Source organism: Chanos chanos, chromosome 10 (genome assembly GCF_902362185.1).
Source record: "Chanos chanos chromosome 10, fChaCha1.1, whole genome shotgun sequence".
NCBI classification, from domain to species: Eukaryota; Metazoa; Chordata; class Actinopteri; order Gonorynchiformes; family Chanidae; genus Chanos; species Chanos chanos.
Genome location: NC_044504.1, coordinates 7,581,987 through 7,603,863, shown reverse-complemented (window position 1 = coordinate 7,603,863; position 21,877 = coordinate 7,581,987). Strand labels below are relative to the sequence as shown.

At 41.1% G+C, this 21,877-nt stretch overlaps 1 protein-coding gene across 1 annotated transcript in view; it reads left to right on the top strand.

Annotated features, from left to right (window-relative positions):
* Positions 1 to 21,877, top strand: part of LOC115822727 (potassium voltage-gated channel subfamily H member 7) — a 44,774-nt gene that overhangs the window by 4,369 nt on the left and 18,528 nt on the right. Inside the window, exons 3-6 of the mRNA XM_030786642.1 lie at positions 12,667 to 12,822; positions 18,191 to 18,634; positions 18,967 to 18,987; positions 19,673 to 19,884. Coding sequence (XP_030642502.1) covers positions 12,667 to 12,822; positions 18,191 to 18,634; positions 18,967 to 18,987; positions 19,673 to 19,884 — 833 coding nt within the window. The remainder of the gene's footprint in view (positions 1 to 12,666; positions 12,823 to 18,190; positions 18,635 to 18,966; positions 18,988 to 19,672; positions 19,885 to 21,877) is intronic.

Sequence of the window (21,877 nt, the reverse complement as noted above, 5' to 3'; positions counted from 1 at the left end):
AGCTTTGTTGTTCTGAATAAGAATATTTTTTCATCTAGAATAAACCACGGGAGTATAATCTGAATTACTTTTTCAAGGCAAAAAAAAAAAAAAAAAGAAAGAAAGAAAAAAAAAAAAACGGATGGGAGCGTGGTAACATTCCAGCACAGATTGTCTGGGTTTTATAGACCCAAAATATAATTCACAGTCATTCAGCTCAGCGTGACCTTTACGCTTTAAAAAAAAAAAAAAAAAAAAAAAAAATCAACAATCGGTTTGACGAGGCACAAAGCTTGGAAACAGAGACAGCCTTTTGACACATGCTTATAATAACAATATCATTGCATTTTCCCCTCACTTGCTATGGCCTAGAGATCTGAGGCTTATATAATCTGTAATGTTACAGTGCCGGGTTTCATGAAGACTTACTCGTATAAGCATGACAGAGAGGGCTATCTGCTTCACGTTCATGTATTATACAGCAGAGTGGTAGGCCCCCTCTCAATGGCACTGTATCCATGAACAGACAGAGAGAGGGAGAGAGAGAGAGAGAGAGAGAGAGAGCGAGAAAGATTCATGGCAGTGTTGAGTGTAATAGCATCATTGATCCACCCCATCTGACATATCTTGTAGCACACTCAGAGGAGAGGAACTCTATCCCCCTGTCTCCTCATTTAAACCAGTCGCGAGCCTCCTCAGTTTAGAGCATTTAGGGTCAGATTTACTACCGTCGGTTTCACGTGTTAGTATTGCGTACGCATGCAATAGCCAACGAATCAACTCATTATTCCTGAGCTGCAAATATTTGGACCAGTTGTGGACTGTGTCTGCAATCTTGTATGGTCCAAAAAAAAAAGAAGTGATCATTTTGAAGGCTTTCCTAAATCGGGCCTGTGGGGAACTAATAGAAATAAAGACAGTAATCAGATAAAGGAAACCTGCTATTGTTTTCTCACTTGTGAAAGGCAAAGCTGCTTTGAGAAACATGTGGATTACATCGCAGTGGTCTGACCAAACCGTCCCCTCTTTCAGCTTTTCTGTCAGGGACGTAAAGATTGATTCATAAATGTAGCTGTCCTTGTCTATTAATGGATGGGCTGTACGCTTTGGGAATGCTGTTAATGCTGATGTCATCGTGTAGATTTGCTGCACTTATCATACTGCGGCGTATAAGCCTTTGATGGGCGATAAAATGTGCTGTCGACCAGCACATTGGATTGCTGGTCACTCCGGCGTCCATTCAGTTCTTTGCAAATCTACTTGCACACAGGCTGGAAACTTAAGCTTCTTATCAACAACCACTATGTTTAGCATTTAAAACAGAGCAAACAGTGAAGAGAATTATCTATACAGGGAAAAGTAAGGCAAACGCCCTCTTTCTCTCTGTATTTCTCTTTCTCTCTCTCATTCTCTCTCTCTCACACGCACACACACATACACTCTCTCTTTCTTTGTCTCCCTTTCTGCGTGATTGTTTGTGTGTGTATGTGTGTGTGTGTGTGGTTTGATATCGTTTCAAGATTAACAGGACTTTGTTATCAATTATGCAGTCTCCAGGAAATATGCATCGTTAATGAGTTAAATGCAAGGTTGTTGTGAGGTTTGTAAGTTCAGCTCGTCCTGGGGTTGGTAATAATACTTTGTAACATAATGTGTCAGACAAAGGGAAGCTGACACCAGCTAGCGTGCTCACGATAAAAGGATAATGGAGTCGTAACAGCCCTGGCAGAGTAAAAGATGTTGATGGATTTGGGGCATGTGGTGAGCGCGGGTGCTGGGTTTCACGCCGTGGATCCCCCTACAACCCCCGAACTTTGGCTCCGTATTTCCCTCCGTTAGCTGTGGATGTGAGTGCCAGTTCTAAGCTATTGTGTAGCCAACGTTCTGCCAAGTTTGGCCTGATGTTGGGGGGAGGGGGGGGGGGGGGTAGGTGTGCTGCGTGAGAGTTGGCCTGACTACTCTTGAAAGGATGGCATGCATTTTTAATTCTCAGCAGTCTCTTGTGTTACACTTCTTTTTTTTTTTTTTTTTTTCGTCTGTTTCAAAAACAGCAATGTGTTTTCCTAGGACTGGGTCAGGTGTTTATCAGAGCAAAGTCAGCCGGTCGGAACCGCGGGTCGCGGGAAATAAAAACGCGTCGGATTTCGTTTCAGCCCGGGTGACGTGTGTGCGGTGTCTTCCTAATTGCCCAGAATTAATTACACTCCAGCTGCAGACTATGCACCTTCCAGACAGTGCTATTAACCTTTAGAAAACCTCTGAATATCAGCTACAAATTAATAAACTACAACAGTTTTGTAATGTTTGGTTTTAATCTTGCCTATACCAAGCAGCATAGTGCAGTCGTGCCGCGGTGTTTAATCATTACTGTTATGTGTTATGTATGTGGCAACGTGTCACTTTGAGTCAGTTGAAATATTGCCTCATAGATACACTGAACACTCTCAGAGCTGATTATAACATACGACGGACAGTTATGCATGCTGATAACAAGTTCCATTGTGTTATAGCTGCGGGCAGTAAGGGTTTCCGGAAGAAAAAAAAAGAAAGAAAAAAAAAGAAAGAAAAAAAAGGGGTTTACTTTCATCACGCATTGGGCAGGAGGTTCAGAAGGGACAGATGGGAGATTCGATGGCCATGAAGGGACATATGCCCATCCCAAACATCAGTATCCTGCTCCATATTAAACAGATCACTCCATCTCAGGGAGTCCTTGTTGAAATGAGTCCAGAGGCAACCTACCCATCTGTTCCATAGCTTTGCCAGAAGAAATGCCGTTTCCTTCTGTTTTCTCTCTCTTTCAAGGGATGGTAAACCAGCAGTGAATGAATGTCTCCAATCTGGCACACTCATTCTAATGTAGTAAAAGTGAAATAAGGTGAACAGGGTTATGGAACTGCAGGAGGAGATGAGGAGCTTATAAGAGGACCACAAATGGCTGTGTATATCACTGTTCCATAATGTTCTGTCACTGACTCCTAAAAGAACAAGACCACGGGAGGCTCTGAACTTTTCAGTGGAGAGTTAAAGTCACTGCCAGAACTGCAAGTTCATGAAGATTAGAAAATTGCTCTTTCCAAAACATTTAAAAAAAAAATAGATGAGTAAATACAATGGCAGCAAATCAGTGATAATGAATGAAAGTTTAACCCAAGCCTTGCTAGTACATTTACCGCAAAGCCACCGAAAATGACACGCAACACATGAGTGCCAGAAGTTTCTTACCGGTAGTCAGTTAGTAGTCCTGATGCTACACTGATGAGAACTGAATCTAGGCCGTGCTGTCTGGCTCCCAGCAGCTACAGAGTGGCGAGGGTCACATGACCAGAAGATCGCAAACAAAGGGCTAGCAGCACCCTGCCAGCCTCCCCCACCCAAGCCATCCTCCCCTCCTCCATTACACCCCCCTCTCCCACCCTCCACCCCTTTACAGCTCGTTTCTGATTGGCTGAGCCCAGTGGAGTCTTGCGTTAAACAAGACGGTAGAAAAACCCAGAGCTGAGAAACCTGCCAGCTTGCATCATCAAGATAAGCCATAGAAAGAGAAATGTCTTTGGTTTCTAACATGGGCATTGAGTATTTTTCCCTCAGTTTCCCTGTGCGAATGGAACCTTCTGAATATCATTCCGAGGAAAGAAAGATTTGCTTCAAAGACAAAGATTAGTGATTGAGGGTTGACACCCAAAACACATCATCAACAGCGTAGCATGTTCTGAAAAGTGTGATGCATTTTACATGTAGAATGTGCCTTATAGTTCTAATTCTCTCCCATGAAATGAGCAAGTTCATTTATTTATTTATTTATTTATTTATATATTCAGTATATGCCATCACCTATGAATCCAGATATTTCGGGTTGGGTTGTGCTCTGTAGTGGTTACAATATACAGTTTCATTCATTTTATCGTTTTAAGTGATTTTGAGTTAACCCTGCTTTAACAAGTGATATCACAGTAAGGTTAATATACGTATTTATTCTATTATCTATTTATTTATCTATTTATTTCTAGTTAAAATGAATCTTCAGTTAACCTTACCGTAACAAGTAATGACATGCTGATAGTATGCTCTACTGCTGTTTCTCAGGAAACTCGGACTCCAACTCAGACTCAGACTTACTGTCTATCGTAAACTGACAGTAAGGCATCAGAGGGACTTTATGCTGTCTTTTAAGAACACGACAGGGAGGGCGGCGTGATGTTCAGTCAGCGTGATGTTCAGTTTGTGGTAAAGACTTGGAAATATCCCTTTTTGTCCCTCACATTCTGATGATCTGTTTGCAACGTTGGTTTTAGTTTCACTGTGTGATCCCGACCTCCAGTTTTCATCAAAAAAAAATGAACAACAGAACAACACACACAACACTCTCTCTCTGTTAAAAAGAGAGAAACATACAGACCGCTTAGGCAGGGAACATAGGGGCATTTCACCCTAATCTCTGATGAATTACTGCGGCTTGCTGTGGTGTGAGAATCAAACCAAAGCTCATCACTCAACACCATAATGACGTAACAGAGCCTTTCCTGAAGGATGAACGATAACGGGCTAATTTTAGCTCCGGTGCCCATAAGTCTGTGAGTGAATGAAACTAAATCTGTTCTCCAGGCATGTGGAAAATCAATAGGTAACCATTTAGAGCAAATGGAGAATGTCTTTTAGGACATTTGTGAAAATTACAGGGAACCGCTGAGAGATGATTCCCGATTTTGAATGCTCTTTTTTTTTTTTTTTTTTTTCCCACCATGCCAGCCAATAATGTGTGACCATTGGTGCTTTGGTGGGAAATTGCTTTGTCACCCTGTAATGTGTTCATTAACATTAAAATAACAGGAAGCTGAAAAGTGTGTGAGATTGATTGCGGAGTCTCATTTGGCGTTAATGCTCTGCCCTAAGCATAACGGCATCCGTAATGATGATGATGATGGACTGTGTTCTGGTGTGAAGACTATCGCATGCTCGCACTTGTTCCGAGATGCTTCGTGGGACAGCTTTCACCTTTAGGTTTATCTAATTAACTTTCTGTGTTAGCAAAGGGCGCATGCTTTCCTCAGATACGTCGACGGTACGGTAATAATGTTTATTTGCACGTTTATTTTTAAAAACGGGGTACGGCACAGTGCGATCATGCGCCCCTGTTCCCGAAAAAAAAATGACAGAGTTATCATAAAAGCGGCCTATCGCTAGTCTCTTGACATTTACGATGTGAAGGTTATTCTGTGACTTTGAACAGGTTCAGATGCATGATTTGCAGTTTACTGTGTTCTGTGTCACTGTGAGGGCTTGAAATGACTGTGTAAGAAAAGAATACAGTTTACAGAATTAAGCTGCTTTTTATTCTTTTCAAATGTTTTTACATAGATCATCAGACAGAAAGGCCTGTAAGAACTGATGTAATGCACTACTTTCTATCAAGTAAAATTTTGATAAGGCAGTATGAGGGCTAATGTATCACTATCTTAAAATACCCTCCCCAACGCTGGTTGTACTGGAGTCTATGCCGAATAATGTGCAGACACAAACTAACCTATTTTTGACCTATTAGTTGCTTATTACATTTCATACCAGTATGCTAGAACAGTGTTAGATATGTAAAAAGTTATACCGTGCTGAAACGGATGATTATTACACAAAAAGACAATCACTAGGAACATTTTAATTTAAAAAAAGAGCCCCACGAGTCTGACGTTGTTGGTTTTGCTATCGTGTCGTCGCATTCATGGCATTGTCACAGATGGGCGGTGAGGTCACCAACAACAGGGCGTTGGCCATAAACGGCAATAACATTTCACGGCACTTCGTTCGACAAAATGGTCTAAATGAGTAGAGGGATCAGGTTACCATGCCTAGGGAGATGGGACAACAAGCCATCTGCAAACTGTCAACACACCATAGCCTCTCTCACGTAAACAGGACTCACAGTTTTGTTCATTTATTTCTATGTTTATTTGAATAGAGATAGACTTAGTTTTTCAGCCAGTTTACATCTAAAACAATATAAATGTCTTAGAAATTACACCAAAAGACAATACACCTGTCCAGTTATAAACTGTGGTATGTTCAAATGACATAATTGAGATTTTTAAGGTCTGTTCAAGTTTTTATAGCCTCAACTCTTGATGATATCTGTTAAGGCAGGTGAGGACACCTTGACCTTCATTCACACTTTGACAAATGGCCAAATAGTATCTCTCTAATGACGCTTGGCTCTCTCTTCTCGAAAGAGCCTGATTCATTCTTTATAGCTGGTATTACATTTCTCTGTGATTCATTTCTGTGTAGAGATTCAAAAAGCATTGTTACCAGGCAGAGACTGTTTACTGTAAATACAGCACTTCAATGGAAACGACTCCCAAGAAAAAGCTGAGACACCTTTTCTCTAGACACACTGTTTTAATAATTGATGGTGGAAATAGAACCAAATGAAATTTCCATCATCTTGAAACTAGACCTGACCCCTAGCATGGAACCAGTTTACATCCATGCGCGTGTCGCTGTTAAATTGTAAGAGTCGATAATGTTGAGTAATTAGTAGGAAGCTGTGCCTGTCTTTATCTTTTAATGGTACAGTGTAACAGTGTGACAGTGATTGACAGGTTAACCTCTGAGTGCTACAGCAGTCTCTGTGTAATGCTTTTAAAGATGGATTGCCTTTTGACGGCTGACCATTTGCACTGAGCTAGCCCACTGGGTAGGAGCTTTTGCTCTGATAGATGTGCACAATAGTGAGAGGCCCTGGAGTAGAAGATGAAGCCAAGCAGAAAAATGAGTAAGTCGATAAGATTTGCATCCCCCCGTGGCCTGGAATCTGACCTTCTGTCCAGTACAGGTAGTGTGTGTGCGTGTGTGTGTGTGCACGTGTGAGAGAGGGAGAGAAAGAGAGAGAGAGAGCAGGAAATAATCAATAACCAACAAATCGTGTCTTTAAATATTAATCAGATAACGTGTAAGACTATGCCCAGAATATGCCCATGATTTAATTATTGAAGTGACATACGATTATTGAAATGGCAGTCAGCTGACGTGCTGGTTCACTATCCTTGTAATCCTGTCTGTACTGCACGGTTATTGTCCAGTGTTATCCCAACATGTATTCAAGTTGTTAATTTGAAATCGTTCATTGTACATTCACAATCAAGTTCAGTGATATTACACTGTGTGGCAAAGCACCTCAAACTCATTCAGAATGTAGCCTGAGATACTGAACTAAGTCAATAGAAAGAAAAAGCTCATTATGTCAAAAATCGAGAGAAGGGAAGATGATATGGAAAGAAAGGATAAAACAAAAGGAAGATTATAACTATGAAAGTGTACAGACCATGAAAAACACATTTGTTAAGTCAAGGGAGATGCAATAACTGAAAAAGAATGATCTGTCATATTGCATCGAAAATATTTGTGATACGATGATATGAGATGGCCAAAATATGTGTGATACAGACAAATAAACCCGGTTTAGGATACAGGTATTTGTGTATGTTCTGCACGTCCTGACTGAGTGTGCACAGCAGATCTGTGTGTGTGTGTGTGTGTGTGTGACTGCAGGCTTCGGCAAGCCTTTCAAATGATTATCAAAGAGTGCAAATGAACCCGCCAACATCTCCCCAATTCTGATTTCAGGAAAAATGCACAACTGAGCGGATGTTTTCTGGGGTTTTTTTCCCTCTCCTTTTGTGTGTGTGTGTGTGTGAGTGTGTGTGTGTTTCTGTGTGATGTCTCTCTGTGTGAGCACGAAAAGAACAAAATGAGTGTAAGGAAGAAAGGAGTGAGTGAGAAACAGAGAGAAACACGCAGAGAGAGAAGGAGTCAGATTCGCTTTACCTCTTAGTCAACTCACAATGTAATCCCATCTTTGACCAGAATAAGTCATCCCCACATATACATATACATATATTTAAAACAAAATTCTCCACCCCCTCAAAATTTGACAATTTCTCACATTTGGAGCAGCCTGTCCACAGAATAAAGACTTGTGCCAAGCTTTAGTTGAGTAAAGGTGACATTCAGCATGGTACAGGATGGAGTGCTGTCCCGTTGCTAACCTCTTTAGTCAGGCATTGTCTGTCCATCTGCTGTGCTGAGGTGATCAGCTGAACGAGGTCCTGCCAGCGTCTTAACCAGGGCCAGAACCCCACAGGAGCTCTGAATTGACACCCGTTCAAAGACTCTTTATTAATGTCTTGCCATTCACATTTAAACACAAAACTCTGGGGATAAAAAAAAAAAAAAACAGGCTTGTGAAGGACAAATTTTGAAGACTGTCTGAAAATAATGTAAGATGATTAATGGGAAAAAGAAAGAGTTTAACAATGTCCAGTTGTCAAAAATAAAATCACTTTCGTAAAGCCGTATGTTTGCACGATTTATCATTAATAAATCCCTCATGGAGCACAAGGCAGTCCCACAGACATATTGTATGTTGGTAAACTCTACTCTACATGGTGTTCATTTGTTGCACTTATCTGTAGTTTGCATGTTCAGGTACAGTCAGAGTGCTGCTAATTACAATTGACCACTAATTAACTTCACGACCATTTGATGCTCCTATTCATCACCCTTTTTTTTAATGTGACAAAACGAGTCACAGAAATGTGAGAGATGAAATCATTAGACACAAGAATTTTTTACACTGAAGAGTATGATATCAACAAAGAAATGTGCTAGCACTTGAGTTCGTATGTTTAGAAGTACTGCAAAATGTATGAGGAAAAAAAAAAAACACGAAGCAACACACACATAGCTTAGAAAACTTCTTGTTGTAATATTCTTGAGCTAAAGGTTGCATGACAAAAAAAGTGAAACATAACAGAAAAAAAAAAGTGAAAAGTATAATTCCATCTCGTTTGTATAAGCAGTCTTCGCTGCTTTTGTACCACCACATGTGCATGGATTTGATGGAAATTCATAGAGGATAAACTCTCTCTCATGCTTTACATTGCTGACTGGATCTTTGCGCTCAGTGGGTACGTCTCTCTATCCGGTAAAGGGACCTCCTATTTAATAGAGCTTTTTGCAGGCAGCCAGGCTTCCTATTAGGGAGTGTCATGCCTAATGCAGTCCAGCAGGAGCTGGTTATATTTAGTAAGACAGCTAGCACACTGCTAATGAACACTACTGACAGACACTGTGTGAGGCAGTGCTCAGAGGGAGAGCAATGAGACCGCCAGGGGTGTGTGTGTGTGTGTGTGTGTGTGTCCACAAATCTGGAAGCACAGGCAAAGAGACAGACACCATTTGCATTTGCAGGGGCTTAGATTCTTTTGATCTACCCGTTTACAGCATGCACATCAGGTGCTCTTTTCCCTGGTGGATACAGAAAGACAGAAAGAGTGAGAGGGAGTGTGTGTGTGTGTGTGTGTGTGTGTGTGTGTGTGAGAGAGAGAGAGAGAGAGAGAGAGAGAGAGAGAAACAGAGACAGAGAAATGGAGAGAAAGGTAGGCTTTTTGGTTATCAAATACCACAGTGTAAATATTAAATCTGCGAAGTCTGTCATGTAGATTTTCTTTTTCTTGTCCTTTTTGTGGTAACTCCTGAAGTTAAACTGGAGTGGATGGGGCATAGAGACATGAACGCAGTCAGGATAAGCAGGGCTCAAAGAAAAGATCGCTTTGAGACCATTCTGAATGCTTACAGCCATTCAGTTTTTTTCTAACTGATAGGCAGAGATTAAAAAAAAAATGAATGAGTACACAAAGATGATATTCTTGAATCCATTGACTGTTTTCATTTCATTTTATACTGTACATATTGTCGGGTTTTAATTCCCCATGATATTTGGTCTTATGTGTGGTGACAACATTAGAGTTTTCTTCAGTCCTATTAAACACCAGTCAGCAGGAGACAGAACGCACATATTTGACATCGTTTGTAATTTCTTTCTTTCTTCCTTTTTTTCTGTCCCAGAATTTTCTTTTTCTTTCTTTCTTTCTTTCTTTCTTTCTTTCTTTCTTTCTTTCTTTTCAGACTGATGATGCGCTCCACTGTTTGAAAAAAATGATGTATGACTATGGCCACAGGGATGCTAAGCCAAGCATGTTCCAATGCTTATAAAACATCTCTCCGTTCTCACAAATACATCTTTCTGACTCTTTACTGTTGTTGTGCTTTGCAGGTGCTTTGGGTTCTTCTGTGTTCACTCTTCTTTAATATAGAGTAGCCTCTTTTACATTTGTGATTGTCCTGGATGGAGGAGCCTCTACCACCAGAATTATTTACTTTTAGAATAATTCTGAATATTCTAGATCATATACTGCAGATTTTGCACTAACTTGCACTGAGTTGAAATGTGGGGAAGCAAAAGTGATGTACTGAAATACAGGTAAAAAGAATCAGAATCAGATGGGTAGGATTGCTTTGTAAAGTATCAGGTATGTTCTATACATTATGAATCCACACTACTGTCTCAAAGAAGAAAAATGTAATTGATATCGACGGAATTCTGTGAATCTCACAAAGCCTCAAATATCTTTCTGGCAGTGTCATTCATAAAGTGATCAAACACAGGGACAACAACAGAATGCTAGGCTGACACTGACCAGTGTAAAAACAATAGAATGCTAGGCTAACACTGACCAGTATAAAAACAACGGAATGCTAGGCCGACACTGACCAGTATAAAAACAACAGAATGCTAGGCTGACACAGACCTGTCTAAAAACAACAGAAGACTAGGGTGACACTGACCAGTGTAAAAACAATGGAATGCTAGGCTGACACTGACCAGTGTAAAAACAACAGAAGACAAGGCTGACACTGACCAGTGTAAAAACAATAGAATGCTAGGCTAACACTGACCAGTATAAAAACAACAGAATGCTAGGCCGACACTGACCAGTATAAAAACAACAGAATGCTAGGCCGACACTGACCAATATAAAAACAACAGAATGCTAGGCTGACACTGACCAGTCTAAAAACTACAGAAGACTAGGGTGACACTGACCAGTGTAAAAACAATGGAATGCTAGGCTGACACTGACCAGTGTAAAAACAACAGAAGACAAGGCTGACACTGACCAGTGTAAAAACAACAGAATGCTAGGCTGACACTGACCCAGTGTAAAAACAACAGAATGCTAGGCTGACACAGTCTAGTGTACAAACAATAGAATGCTAGGCTGACACTGTATAGTGTAACCATAACAGAAGGCTAGGCTGACACCGTCCAGTCTAAGAACAACAGAAGACTAGGGTGACACTGACCAGTGTAATAACAATGGAATGCTAGGGTGACACTGACCAGTGTAAAAACAATGGAATGCTGGGCTGACACTGACCAGTTTAAAAACAACAGAAGACAAGGCTAACACTGACCAGTGTAAAAACAACAGAATGCTAGGCTGACACTGACCAGTCTAAAAACAACAGAGGACAAGGCTGACACTGACCAGTATGAAAACAACAGAATGCTAGGCTGACACTGACCAGTGTAAAACAACAGAAAGCTAGGCTGGCACTGATCAGTGTAAAAATAACAGAATGCTGGGCTGACACAGACCTGTCTAAAAACAACAGAGGATTAGGCTGACACTGACCAGTGTGAAAACAACGGAATGCTAGGCTTACACCGACTGATGTGAAAACCGATGTCTCACTACGTTAGGACAAAGAGAGAGAGCGAGAGAGATAGAGTGGGTGAGAGAGAGAGAGAGAAATAACCATTTGTGTTCCAGACACCCAAACAGTCCCTAATCCTCTGAGCAGCATCAGATACAGTTTCGTGAGGAATGCAGCCTAAATCAGGAGTGTTTGCTAATGGATCAACTCTCTACTAAAAGAGCTTTGAGACACGGCTCATCCGATAACCAGTTAGTCTGACCTGGCCTCAAAAGAGAGAGAGAGAGAGAGAGAGAGAGAGAGAGAGAGAGTGAGCGAGGGTGAAAAAAAGGGTCTGTGCTAGCGCTGGAGCGGCCGCAGTTCTGACCATGCTCTTTTAGAAGCTCGTCTTTATGTCCAGCTAAGCCCTGTGGCTCCCACGTGGCTTGGCCAGCTGCACGTCTCCGTGCTGGGCTAAGCTTGCAGGGAAAGGCTGGGAACAGTCCGGGGACACTCTGACCTGCAGGTCCCTGCAGCTGCTTTCAGCACCAAATGTACCAACCATTTACAGCTGTAGCCTAGGCCCGTCTCTCTCTCTCTCTCTCTCTCTCTCTCTCTCAATGTTTATGTGTGTGTGTGTGTGTGTGTGTCAGCGCCACCAGCTGAAACAACATGAATGAAAACCACTTCGGGGATTATGCCATGTTTAATACAAGGTTGGAATATGCACTCCTCTGTTGAGCTTACATTTATTAAAATAGCTTATCATTAGCTTTAATCACCAAGGTCTTTTAGCCCTTGCTTAAGTATTATGAACACGCGGGAAAATTAATAATGTAGACACTGATTGGTCAAAATCTTCATCTGTCACATACTCAATATCCTGATATTAGTATCATAGCATATTGCATCCTACTTTAAATGCATCATCTTTGAATTATTGAATGTATTTATTTATTTATTTATTTTTACAGCTTGACTATGAATATGAGCATATTCCTTTCCCTATTCTCTGTCAAGATGCCGTACATCTTCATTAGCGACTCAGACAAAAAAAAAAAAAAACGATTAAGAGAACAGATGGTTGCTAATTGAGAAAGAAAGAAGAATAAGAGGAGCGAAATGACGAAGGCACGTTTATTCTCTCTCCCTCAGGGTCCGACTTCTTGTGCAACACTCACATAATCCCGGTGAAGAACGAGGAAGGTGTTGTCATGATGTTTATCCTGAACTTTGATTACGTTGTGAATGAGACTAGCAGTGATTCACTGGACAGACTCAGCCTCACGCCGCCTGCCAAGCCTGACCACGGTAAGTTCCTGCATATTCCAGACACTTCTATGGATCCATCACATCTCAATTACTGCCACTTTGTATGGTGAGTCCTCAGTACCGATATAATCGTACAATATCTACGCAGACAATTTTAACGAGAGTTTTTGGTGAGCGTTTTTTGATGCACTTCTTTCTTAATAGACACATGTGTTAATAAAATTGTGAGTGGAAACAGTATATAGTTATTTTTTTTAATGTGATAGTGTAGCTATGGAACACAGGGACATGAAGGACGCAAAAAAAAAAAAAAAAAAGAAGCTTCATGGGAGAAAACACAGCCACACATTGCCAAGGGCTTTACAGAACATGCTAGGTCTAATATCTTGATAGCGATTTTGTTGTTCATTCATGGGTACATTTCTGCCTACAAGCGTATAGATCTTCTTTTCGGTGAAATAAGGTGTAAAACAGTAAGGAGGGGAAGGCGCTGCGACCGCAGTCACAAGGTCTTCTTTCATATGTCCTTCACAAATAACCCCTCTCATGCCAAAGCAGCCGTTGAAATTGGCCATCCCAAAATATCCCCCCAGGGTCACTGGAGTGTAAGTCAGTCAGCCGAAGCGGGCGGGAGGAGACGGGGCGGGGGGGGGGGGTGGTGGTGGTGAAGGGTCCGGGGTGGGGGATCATCGCTGGAGCATGGTAATCGGACATCAGGCTAATGCCACGACAACGTCTCCCCGACAGAATCACTGTCCAGAACATCCATGCCTAATTAAGAGACAGTTTCATAAATGGCACGGGGAATAATAAAGGATTACAAACGCTTCTCTGCCTCCGTGGTGTTTTATAAACAGAGAAAAATCTGAGTAAAATGTTGTATTTTGGGGGCTCACTTACCAATATACTGTAAAGCAAACAGGCTGCTAACGGCACCCTCAGCTCCATCACAGACACTAATTAAACACATCATTAACCAATTAAATGACCACGTTGACAGCTTTTTTTTTTTTTTTTTTTTTTTCTGAGTGGGACCTGTTTTCTTTCAGCTGTTGCGTTCTCACTATATTGATTCAGCTGTAGTTAAGGTGCATTGGATCACGCTCACCTTGTCTGACCCTAAACGGATTTGAGAGGGAATCACTGCAGCAGTGCGTCATGATGTGTGTGTGTGCGTGTGTGTGTGTTTGTGTGTGTGTCTGTGTCTGTAACCTGTCTGCTCTCATCATTAGCCCTGTGTTCAGGGGCTGGAGAGTTTGCTTCATCTCAAAGTTGGCAGAGGGCTGCAGTGGACATGATGATGCAGAATGTTTGCATAGCCGGGGGGCAGCTTAACCGTTTATCATGGCCTTTCTTCCTCTCCGCTCCACTCCGCTCTTGGTCAGAGGCGGTGTCGTCCGTGGAATTCCACTCTGAGAGAGTACAGTGCTCTTTTGGTGGACGGGTTATTTTTAGAGCGTGTTTCAGTGAACAGAGCTGTTTGAACTGGAGGCAATGGCACTGTTCTCTCTCTCTCTCTCACTCTCACTCTCTCTCTCTCTTTCTTTCTCTCTCTCTCTTCTCTCTCTCTCTCCTCTGAGTCTCTGTGGCACAGCAAGTAAATGTCAACAGGACGTCAGCGTCGGCTGCTGATTGGAGGTGCTAAAGCAGAGCATCAGCACTGATGGGGCATGGAACAGACACCTAGCTGAGTTTTGTGTGTGAATCAGTGTGTGTGAAATGTGAGTGAGTGTGTGTGTGTGTGTGTGTGTGTGAGTGCGCACGTGCGTGTGCATGTGGGAAGCTAGGTATGCATTTCTGTATACAAGGAAATGTATGTATTACATATGTTCTTCAAGCTAGGGTAAAAATAAAGAAAGCTAATAGCTTGGGTTTTCACAGAGAACATAAAACATGAATGGCATGGTATGATATACTCAGCGCAGGTAACACACAGAATACAAACTTACACACACATACACACACACACACACACACGCACATATATACATATTCAGGTCTTCAGATTCCTTAAACCTACTGTTTGACTGAGGATATTCAAGTGACAAATATGCATTATTTGTAAAGTCACTTTGGGGGTAATAGGAAAGAAATTATGCATATATATTTTCTGGTCTCATAGCAACAGGACGGCTGTAAGAACAGAACTGTGCCTGCGATGAGGAATAATCCCCAGTTTCCTGAGTTTACACCGAGAACAGCTTTCACAAAGCAAAAATAGATATGATTGTCCAAGCACTTATGAAAAAAACCCTCTGTCACAGTAAAACGACAAAAAGGAGAAAATGAATACAGGCAAATGTATTTACAGTTCTGCTCTTTATTATGTGCCTTGAAAGGCACTTGAAGTCATTTTTTGTATAACGTGCTCTCAAGAAATAATAATAATAATTATTATCATTATTATTATTATTATTATTATTATTATTATTATTAACATTATTAGTAGCAGTAGTAGTAGTAGCTGTAGTGGTAATATTGTTGTTGTTGTTGTTGTTGTTGTTTGCTGTTGTTTATGGCTAAACCATTATCGCATTACATTACATTATTACATTAACTGAAGTAGTGGTAATATTATCATTGTTGCTGTTGTTTGTTGTTGTTTATGGCTAAAACATTATAACATTAACTAAAATGACTTTGATCTTAATTTAAGCTTATATTCTAGACAGGACAGGTGTATACTATCTATGCAGCTTTTTACAGCTTTGGAAACAAGACCTTTAACTTAATTAATTAGAGAATCCATGTTTGTCATGCATGCCTTTAATCTTGTGTAATGAATGAAATTGCTCTCTCTCTGAACTCATACCACGTAATACACACAGATGAGGAGTTAAAGCAAGAGAGGAACATTAAATATGTGCAATTACCAAGGGGAACATAACCCATATCTAGTTAAAAATCACATTAGCTCACACAACTTCAGTACAAAGATACAGCAAACTTACCGTAAAAGACCAAAAAAATAAAAACCCTCATTCCTCTTTTATCCTCACCATGAAACATCCAGGAAAAAAATAAATACCCATGCAAATAAACAAACAAACAAACAAAACAAAAAACGACAAAAATATCAGTGCTCATTTGCCCTGTGAAATCAAGCATAAGAAAATGAATAATTCAATAAGAAAGCATTAGAAATAACAGGCAGCCTTACAGGCTTAGTTTCACTTATGGTTCAAACGCTCAATTTTGGTTTATTATTTGATCTCCCAAGTACAAACCAACATTCAGAACATGGTTTGTAGGTCTGTCTGGTTAGTGTACATTAGTAGTAGCGGCACACAGCAGGACTATCGGTGTTGAACAGAATTCAATGTGAAAATAGGAGAGCAGTAAGCAGCTGCGTTGGCATAGTTTCTCATTATACATTATTCACCTCTGTTATTCTGCACTGTGTCTCTCTCATCTCATGGCTTTCACAACTAATTCACCGCCCCTACTCTCTCTCTCTTTCTTTCTCTCCCTCTCTCTCTTTCTGTCAATCGCTTTCTTTCTTTAACACATGTAACGTCTTTCTCGCTATACCTCTGTTTCGAAGGCTACAAAATACAATTGAACGCTAAGTAATCTTGCAAAAGATCCATTCTGCTATTACGTAATGCAAAAGATCCGTTCTGCCTCACAGGCCTGGATCCAGTTCTGTCACTGAATCCCATCTGAGTAACTTGCAAAGGGGGTCTTGTTGAGTGTGATGGTAGCATTGTGTTCGGAGGTTGTTGATACATCGACGCACGTGACAGACTGAAAACCGTGAGGGGCACTGACATGATGCAAAGACAGCGTTGAGGGACCAGAGCCTCATATTCCCCCCCACGTTGGCTCATTTTCAGCCCCACCATTGTCCAAGAGTGGACGTAACTACCCCCCTGCCCAAGGGGTATTTACGCTCTCCATCTGTGTCAACACTCTCTACCTGTTATGCCAACACCATGATACCCTACACTCTTACTGTACAGTAGTCTAGTACTGCTGTAATAACAAGTTTCGTTGTTAGTGCTTTTAAGAATGTATTTTCCTTTCAGAAAACACAGAAGCCCCTATTACAATTCCCTGAAGGTAGCTTCAGTCAATAGTTTTTTTTTTCTTTCAATATCAGCAAAATGATTAATGCAGTAATCTTCAAAGACAAGAGAAACAGAGGGAACATTCAGTTCTGTGGGGAGGATGTGTTTTGTTTGATCATGTCCTTATTATCAAAAACACGTTGAAAGGCCTGGTAATTATAAACAGGGGAAAGTACTAACATCCACTATATACTAGGGTAAATTAAGACTGACAGCCCGATGGACATCTATAATTCAAGGTACGGTATACGAAAGACCGCTACGTCACAGCCCTCCACACTTCCATTCCCAAAGTGCCTTTGATAGAGAACGCACACCTGCAAATTCAGCTTCTAGGTTTACCATTATCATAAAAATGAACCTGGTCCATTCAACTGTACAGTACAATATGTCCAGTGAGGGGCTTTTCACCCTTTGAAATCCATTTGAATGCGTATGGCTCTCATGTCATGTGATTCTTTGTTGGTGCTTTGGCCATTTTACAGGTCGTCCACTTGGAAATGATCTCTATTGTGAATACAACCTCTTATACCAAATATCAGTTCTTGTTCAAATGTTTTATTCAAGAAAAGAATTAATGTCTTTCTGCTTGTGAGACCAGATCTATTGTTCAATTGTCCAATATCCTGACAGCTACACTCTCTGGGTTCGACCTTTTATTGGATTTGTAAAGAACCGTTTAAATCAAGCACACATAAAAGCCACTACCATGGGGCTTTGGTCTTTGTCCTTCTGCTATAACCAGACCTCGTACTTGTACAGAAGCAAACATATTTACATCACAACCTGGGAAATGCGATTTACGGAAGATGGTCCTGGCAAATGTTTTCTTTCCATTTAGGCAAAGACAGGCTTCGGAATATTCAGAGGAAAATTACATTTGATATTTTTTCTTCTAACTTGGGGCGCTTTCTTCAAAATTGAAACACGCTGTCTTCTCAACCTCCTGTTCCAATGAAAATGCGACACATTCACGCTGACTCACACAGGGGAGACGGAGGGGTGTGCGGCTATCGATAGCCCAGCCTCGAGCGTGACTTACTTGTCCCCTAAGAAATGCACTAATGAGGAGCCAAACAAGCATAGTGCATTCTTTGAGGAAAATGTTATTTTGCGCTTTTAATCATTTAGAGATGTACGGGTGCTGAGGCCAGATTCCACAAGGCTTCAAAACCTTAGAGTTGCGGGGAGTTCGTTATTTCGGTTTCAAAAATTAAAGCTTTTGTAATAATTCCTCTCACTGCTGAATCACAACTTTTAAGGTACTCATAAAACACATGCCATAATTGAAAATGATGTCTCTGAAAGTCTAAAACGTGTTTTGATGTCATTAATAGGAAAGGGGAAATTCTTTCGGTTTCGCCTGCCTGCTCTAAGTCTCCTGGGCTCCAGCAAACAATCTCTCCCTCAAGAAGACCCAGACACGGTGATGGTTGACTCACCCAAAACCAGCGACGACTCAGTGGCCTTGAGGGACTTCCCGTCACCTACCAAGGACAGCTGCAGCCCTATAGAAGCCAACGACACCAGGGCCCTGATCTTATCGAGCCGGCGCTGTTCTACGGTCAGCTTGTCCGGACCCCAGGACCACTCGTCTCCCAAGCAGCTTCCGTGGGAGAGACTGAGCCAGAACCAGGCCCAGTCCACCACCTGTCTGACCCAGTCCCTGTCCCGGGACAGCATCAGCGGCTGCAGCCGGAGGCGAGCGTCCTCGGTCCACGACATCGAAGGCCTCAGCACCAAATTTAAACGAACCTACAGGGACAGGCATACAAGTGAAGGTGAGTGTTTGGTTTATGATTAACTGTAGTCAGATCAGCAGGTTGTGTTGATCCGTGTTCCATGTCCTTTTAGGTTAAAAATTGTCAAGAGGCCTGAGACAAAGCTGTGAAGGTTGAAATGAAAACTACTCTTTCTCTATCAGATCGTTTTATGTTTTCCGTTATGCACACGGGGGGGGGGGGGGGGGGGGGCAATCCATTCAAATATATATTAAGAAAAATAATGATACATTTGTTCAAATTTTATGTTTCCCCCCCCACCCCCCGGTTGCTTCTCCTTTCGTTTTGCGTTTTTCATCTCTTCCTCTAACTATCCCAATCCTGCATTTCAGACCATGGCCGCAGCTTGAAAGGTAACAGTGCATTTCCTGTGAATGCATGCCTCCCTTTGGGCCTGCCTGCTGCATGCAAAAATATACATCAGAGAATCAGAGCACACAAACCTTTCCTTTGACTGTCTGTGTCAAATAGTTTGATGGTTCTCTTTGGCTGTGTGAATGAGTTTGTGCTGGAGGCATCTGCGATGCAGTCTTTGTTTAAAAAAAACTTAGAGAAAGCCTGCAGCCCTGCCTTTGCCCTGTCCGACCAACAGACATGCACTTATCCTCTGTGGCCCGGTCTGAGGCTAAAGTGCTTGGTCTATGGACAGACAGGAAATCAATATGACGTGAATGCTCTCTGTCTGCCTCTCACAAGTCTACTGTGTTCATTTTAACCCTCAAGAATGCTTAATGTGTATACACTTTGGTCCTGTTTCTTGTTGTTGTCGATGTTATATTATTTCGGGTAGACATTGTTGAGACTGAAGTCTTTTATATTCATATCCACATTCACTCTGACTGTTTTATGCTCTGTTTCAGATAAATAGAGAAATAATAATGTCTTCTCAGGTGCTGTATTTTGAAGAGACTAGCAGGATGTTCAAGGGGACATTGCTTTAAACAAAGTGTATTGAAATGTCAAGTGTTTCTTGTTGTTGCTGTTGTTTTAGAATCTTAGCCTTCTCCTTCAACATCCATATGTCCTTGTCTCCTTCAGGTCCATTCAACCATATTAAATCCAGTCTTCTGGGCTCCACGTCTGATTCCAACCTCAACAAATACAGCACCATAAACAAAATTCCCCTCATCACGCTCAACTTCTCTGAGACCAACGACAAGAAAGCCCCCTCACCCCCCTCCTCAGAGAAAACCATCATTGCACCAAAAGTCAAAGACAGGACACATAATGTCACAGAAAAAGTAACACAGGTATGGTCATGTTTAGCTTAGGAAGGGCATGACTGTTTTCTGTGTTTCAATCAAAAAGCTTTAAATGTTTTTTTTATGTGTGTGTGTGCATTCATTGGTGATTGTTGAAATCTCTATTTCTTGACCTGGTAAATCACAGTAAGTGCTATATTAACATATTCGTTGTTATTCCATATGTATAAATTCAATGAAGTTTATGTAAACAGTAAAGGATCAGTGACCCATATTGCTGATGTGTATGCAAATCTATGTAAATGAGGATAAGACTTAACCTCAGGGGTAAGCTGTATGAAGCCATTTTACAACAGGCGTTAATAATTACTCTGGAATCACGCAAAGTGGCCTTTTGTTCTCTCTGAAAGGAAAAATATTTTCTTCGACACTAATATTAATTATTTCACTTACATTGACTGTAGCGCTGGTCAAAGGTTCAACCACATTTTAATAAGGAGTTATGTTTATACAATGGATAAGATAACCTACCACATTCTGTAGCTTGGATACCAGAGCACAACCGGTTTACCATGGTTAAACAGCTCTGAACATATACTGTAAGCAGAATATGTCCTTTGGCCAGGAATGCTCTATGACAAGCTAAACTTTTCAAGGTTACGCTGAGAGTCGAATTCTTCCAAAAACAGGCTCTTAAGTGTCTTCCAGTGTAAGTCAATGTCACTGCTAAACACCGGGCTTTAAACCTGTCTCTCTCAGTCACATGAAAAGCTCTCTTAGACTATAACAAAGGAAATGTGGAGGGGTGCACTTAAGAGAATGTCATTTCTATATGAAGGACACACAGCACCCTCAATACTAAAGCACACAGTCAGCTGTCATTTGTCTGTTCTCTCTGTGCTTCATGGTGCAGCTATTTGGCTTGTCTCATTTGAGTGATTTTCACATCACCCTCTCTATGTGTGTCTGGATGCAGCACTATCTATAATTCATAAGTTTCAGCGCAGAGAACTTTTTGCTGAGGTACCACAAAACAAAAGCCCTCTGCCTTTCGTCCCCGCTAATGAACTATTCATCAGACGAAAAGAACTCCGCCTCTACGGCCTGTCAAAGTTCATTAAACCCAGAGGGGAGCTAAGCATTGGCTGACTTCTCAATTATACAAACACTACCTGGATAAACCATCGTTAGATCACAGACCACGGAATGATGACAGATTCTGCCTGTGGACCTTAAGTTAACAACTTTTTCTACCATGTAATGACTTCAAAGCGGTCACAAATGGTCCAGGAAAATTGGTCCCTAATAAAATTTGGAGAGCAATGCACTGAACAAAGTGCAGCGTCTCTTAAAACACGAGGAAATATCTCTACAGGGTAAAATGTACTTTCTCACAGACATCTTAACAATAAAATGCAGAAGCAGGCGTCTACTGAGCACTATGAAAAAATTTGCTCTGTTTATCACTTAATGGTTATTTTGCATTCTCTATTTTGTGCACAGTGTATCCTAATCCACAATTTCTAAACTGCAACTACAAATATTATCATCAAGTGTAATCCGGATTAAATGGTGAATGTTTATTGGTTGTGTGTATCGTTCTCAGGTCAAGGTCAGATAACATGATCAATTATCTCAGTTAACAGGAAAAGACAATCTGTCTTATCATTTTTGGTCCTGTGACTGAGTTTATGCCTGTCTGCAAGGACATAATGAGAGCGTCTTTTGCGAGCCCCGTAAGGTTTGACTCAGCAGTACTTTTTTTTTTTGTCAGGCTTGCAAAATCAGCTTGTCTGCCCTTGAGTGAAGTACCTAAACCTGGATGATTCTGGAAATAGCATAAATGAATGATACTAGAGTTGCATCATCCACTAGAATAATGTCTTTTAGAAGAAAGGAAGTCACAAAATGTCAATGTCAATAAGACTCCAAAATAACAAGAGAGTGTAGTTATTTATGGTTCACAGTGAAGCAGCTTGAGACTTGAGTAGTTTGAAAATTACTTGCACTGACACATTTCGTGAAAACTGGCTTTATCAGG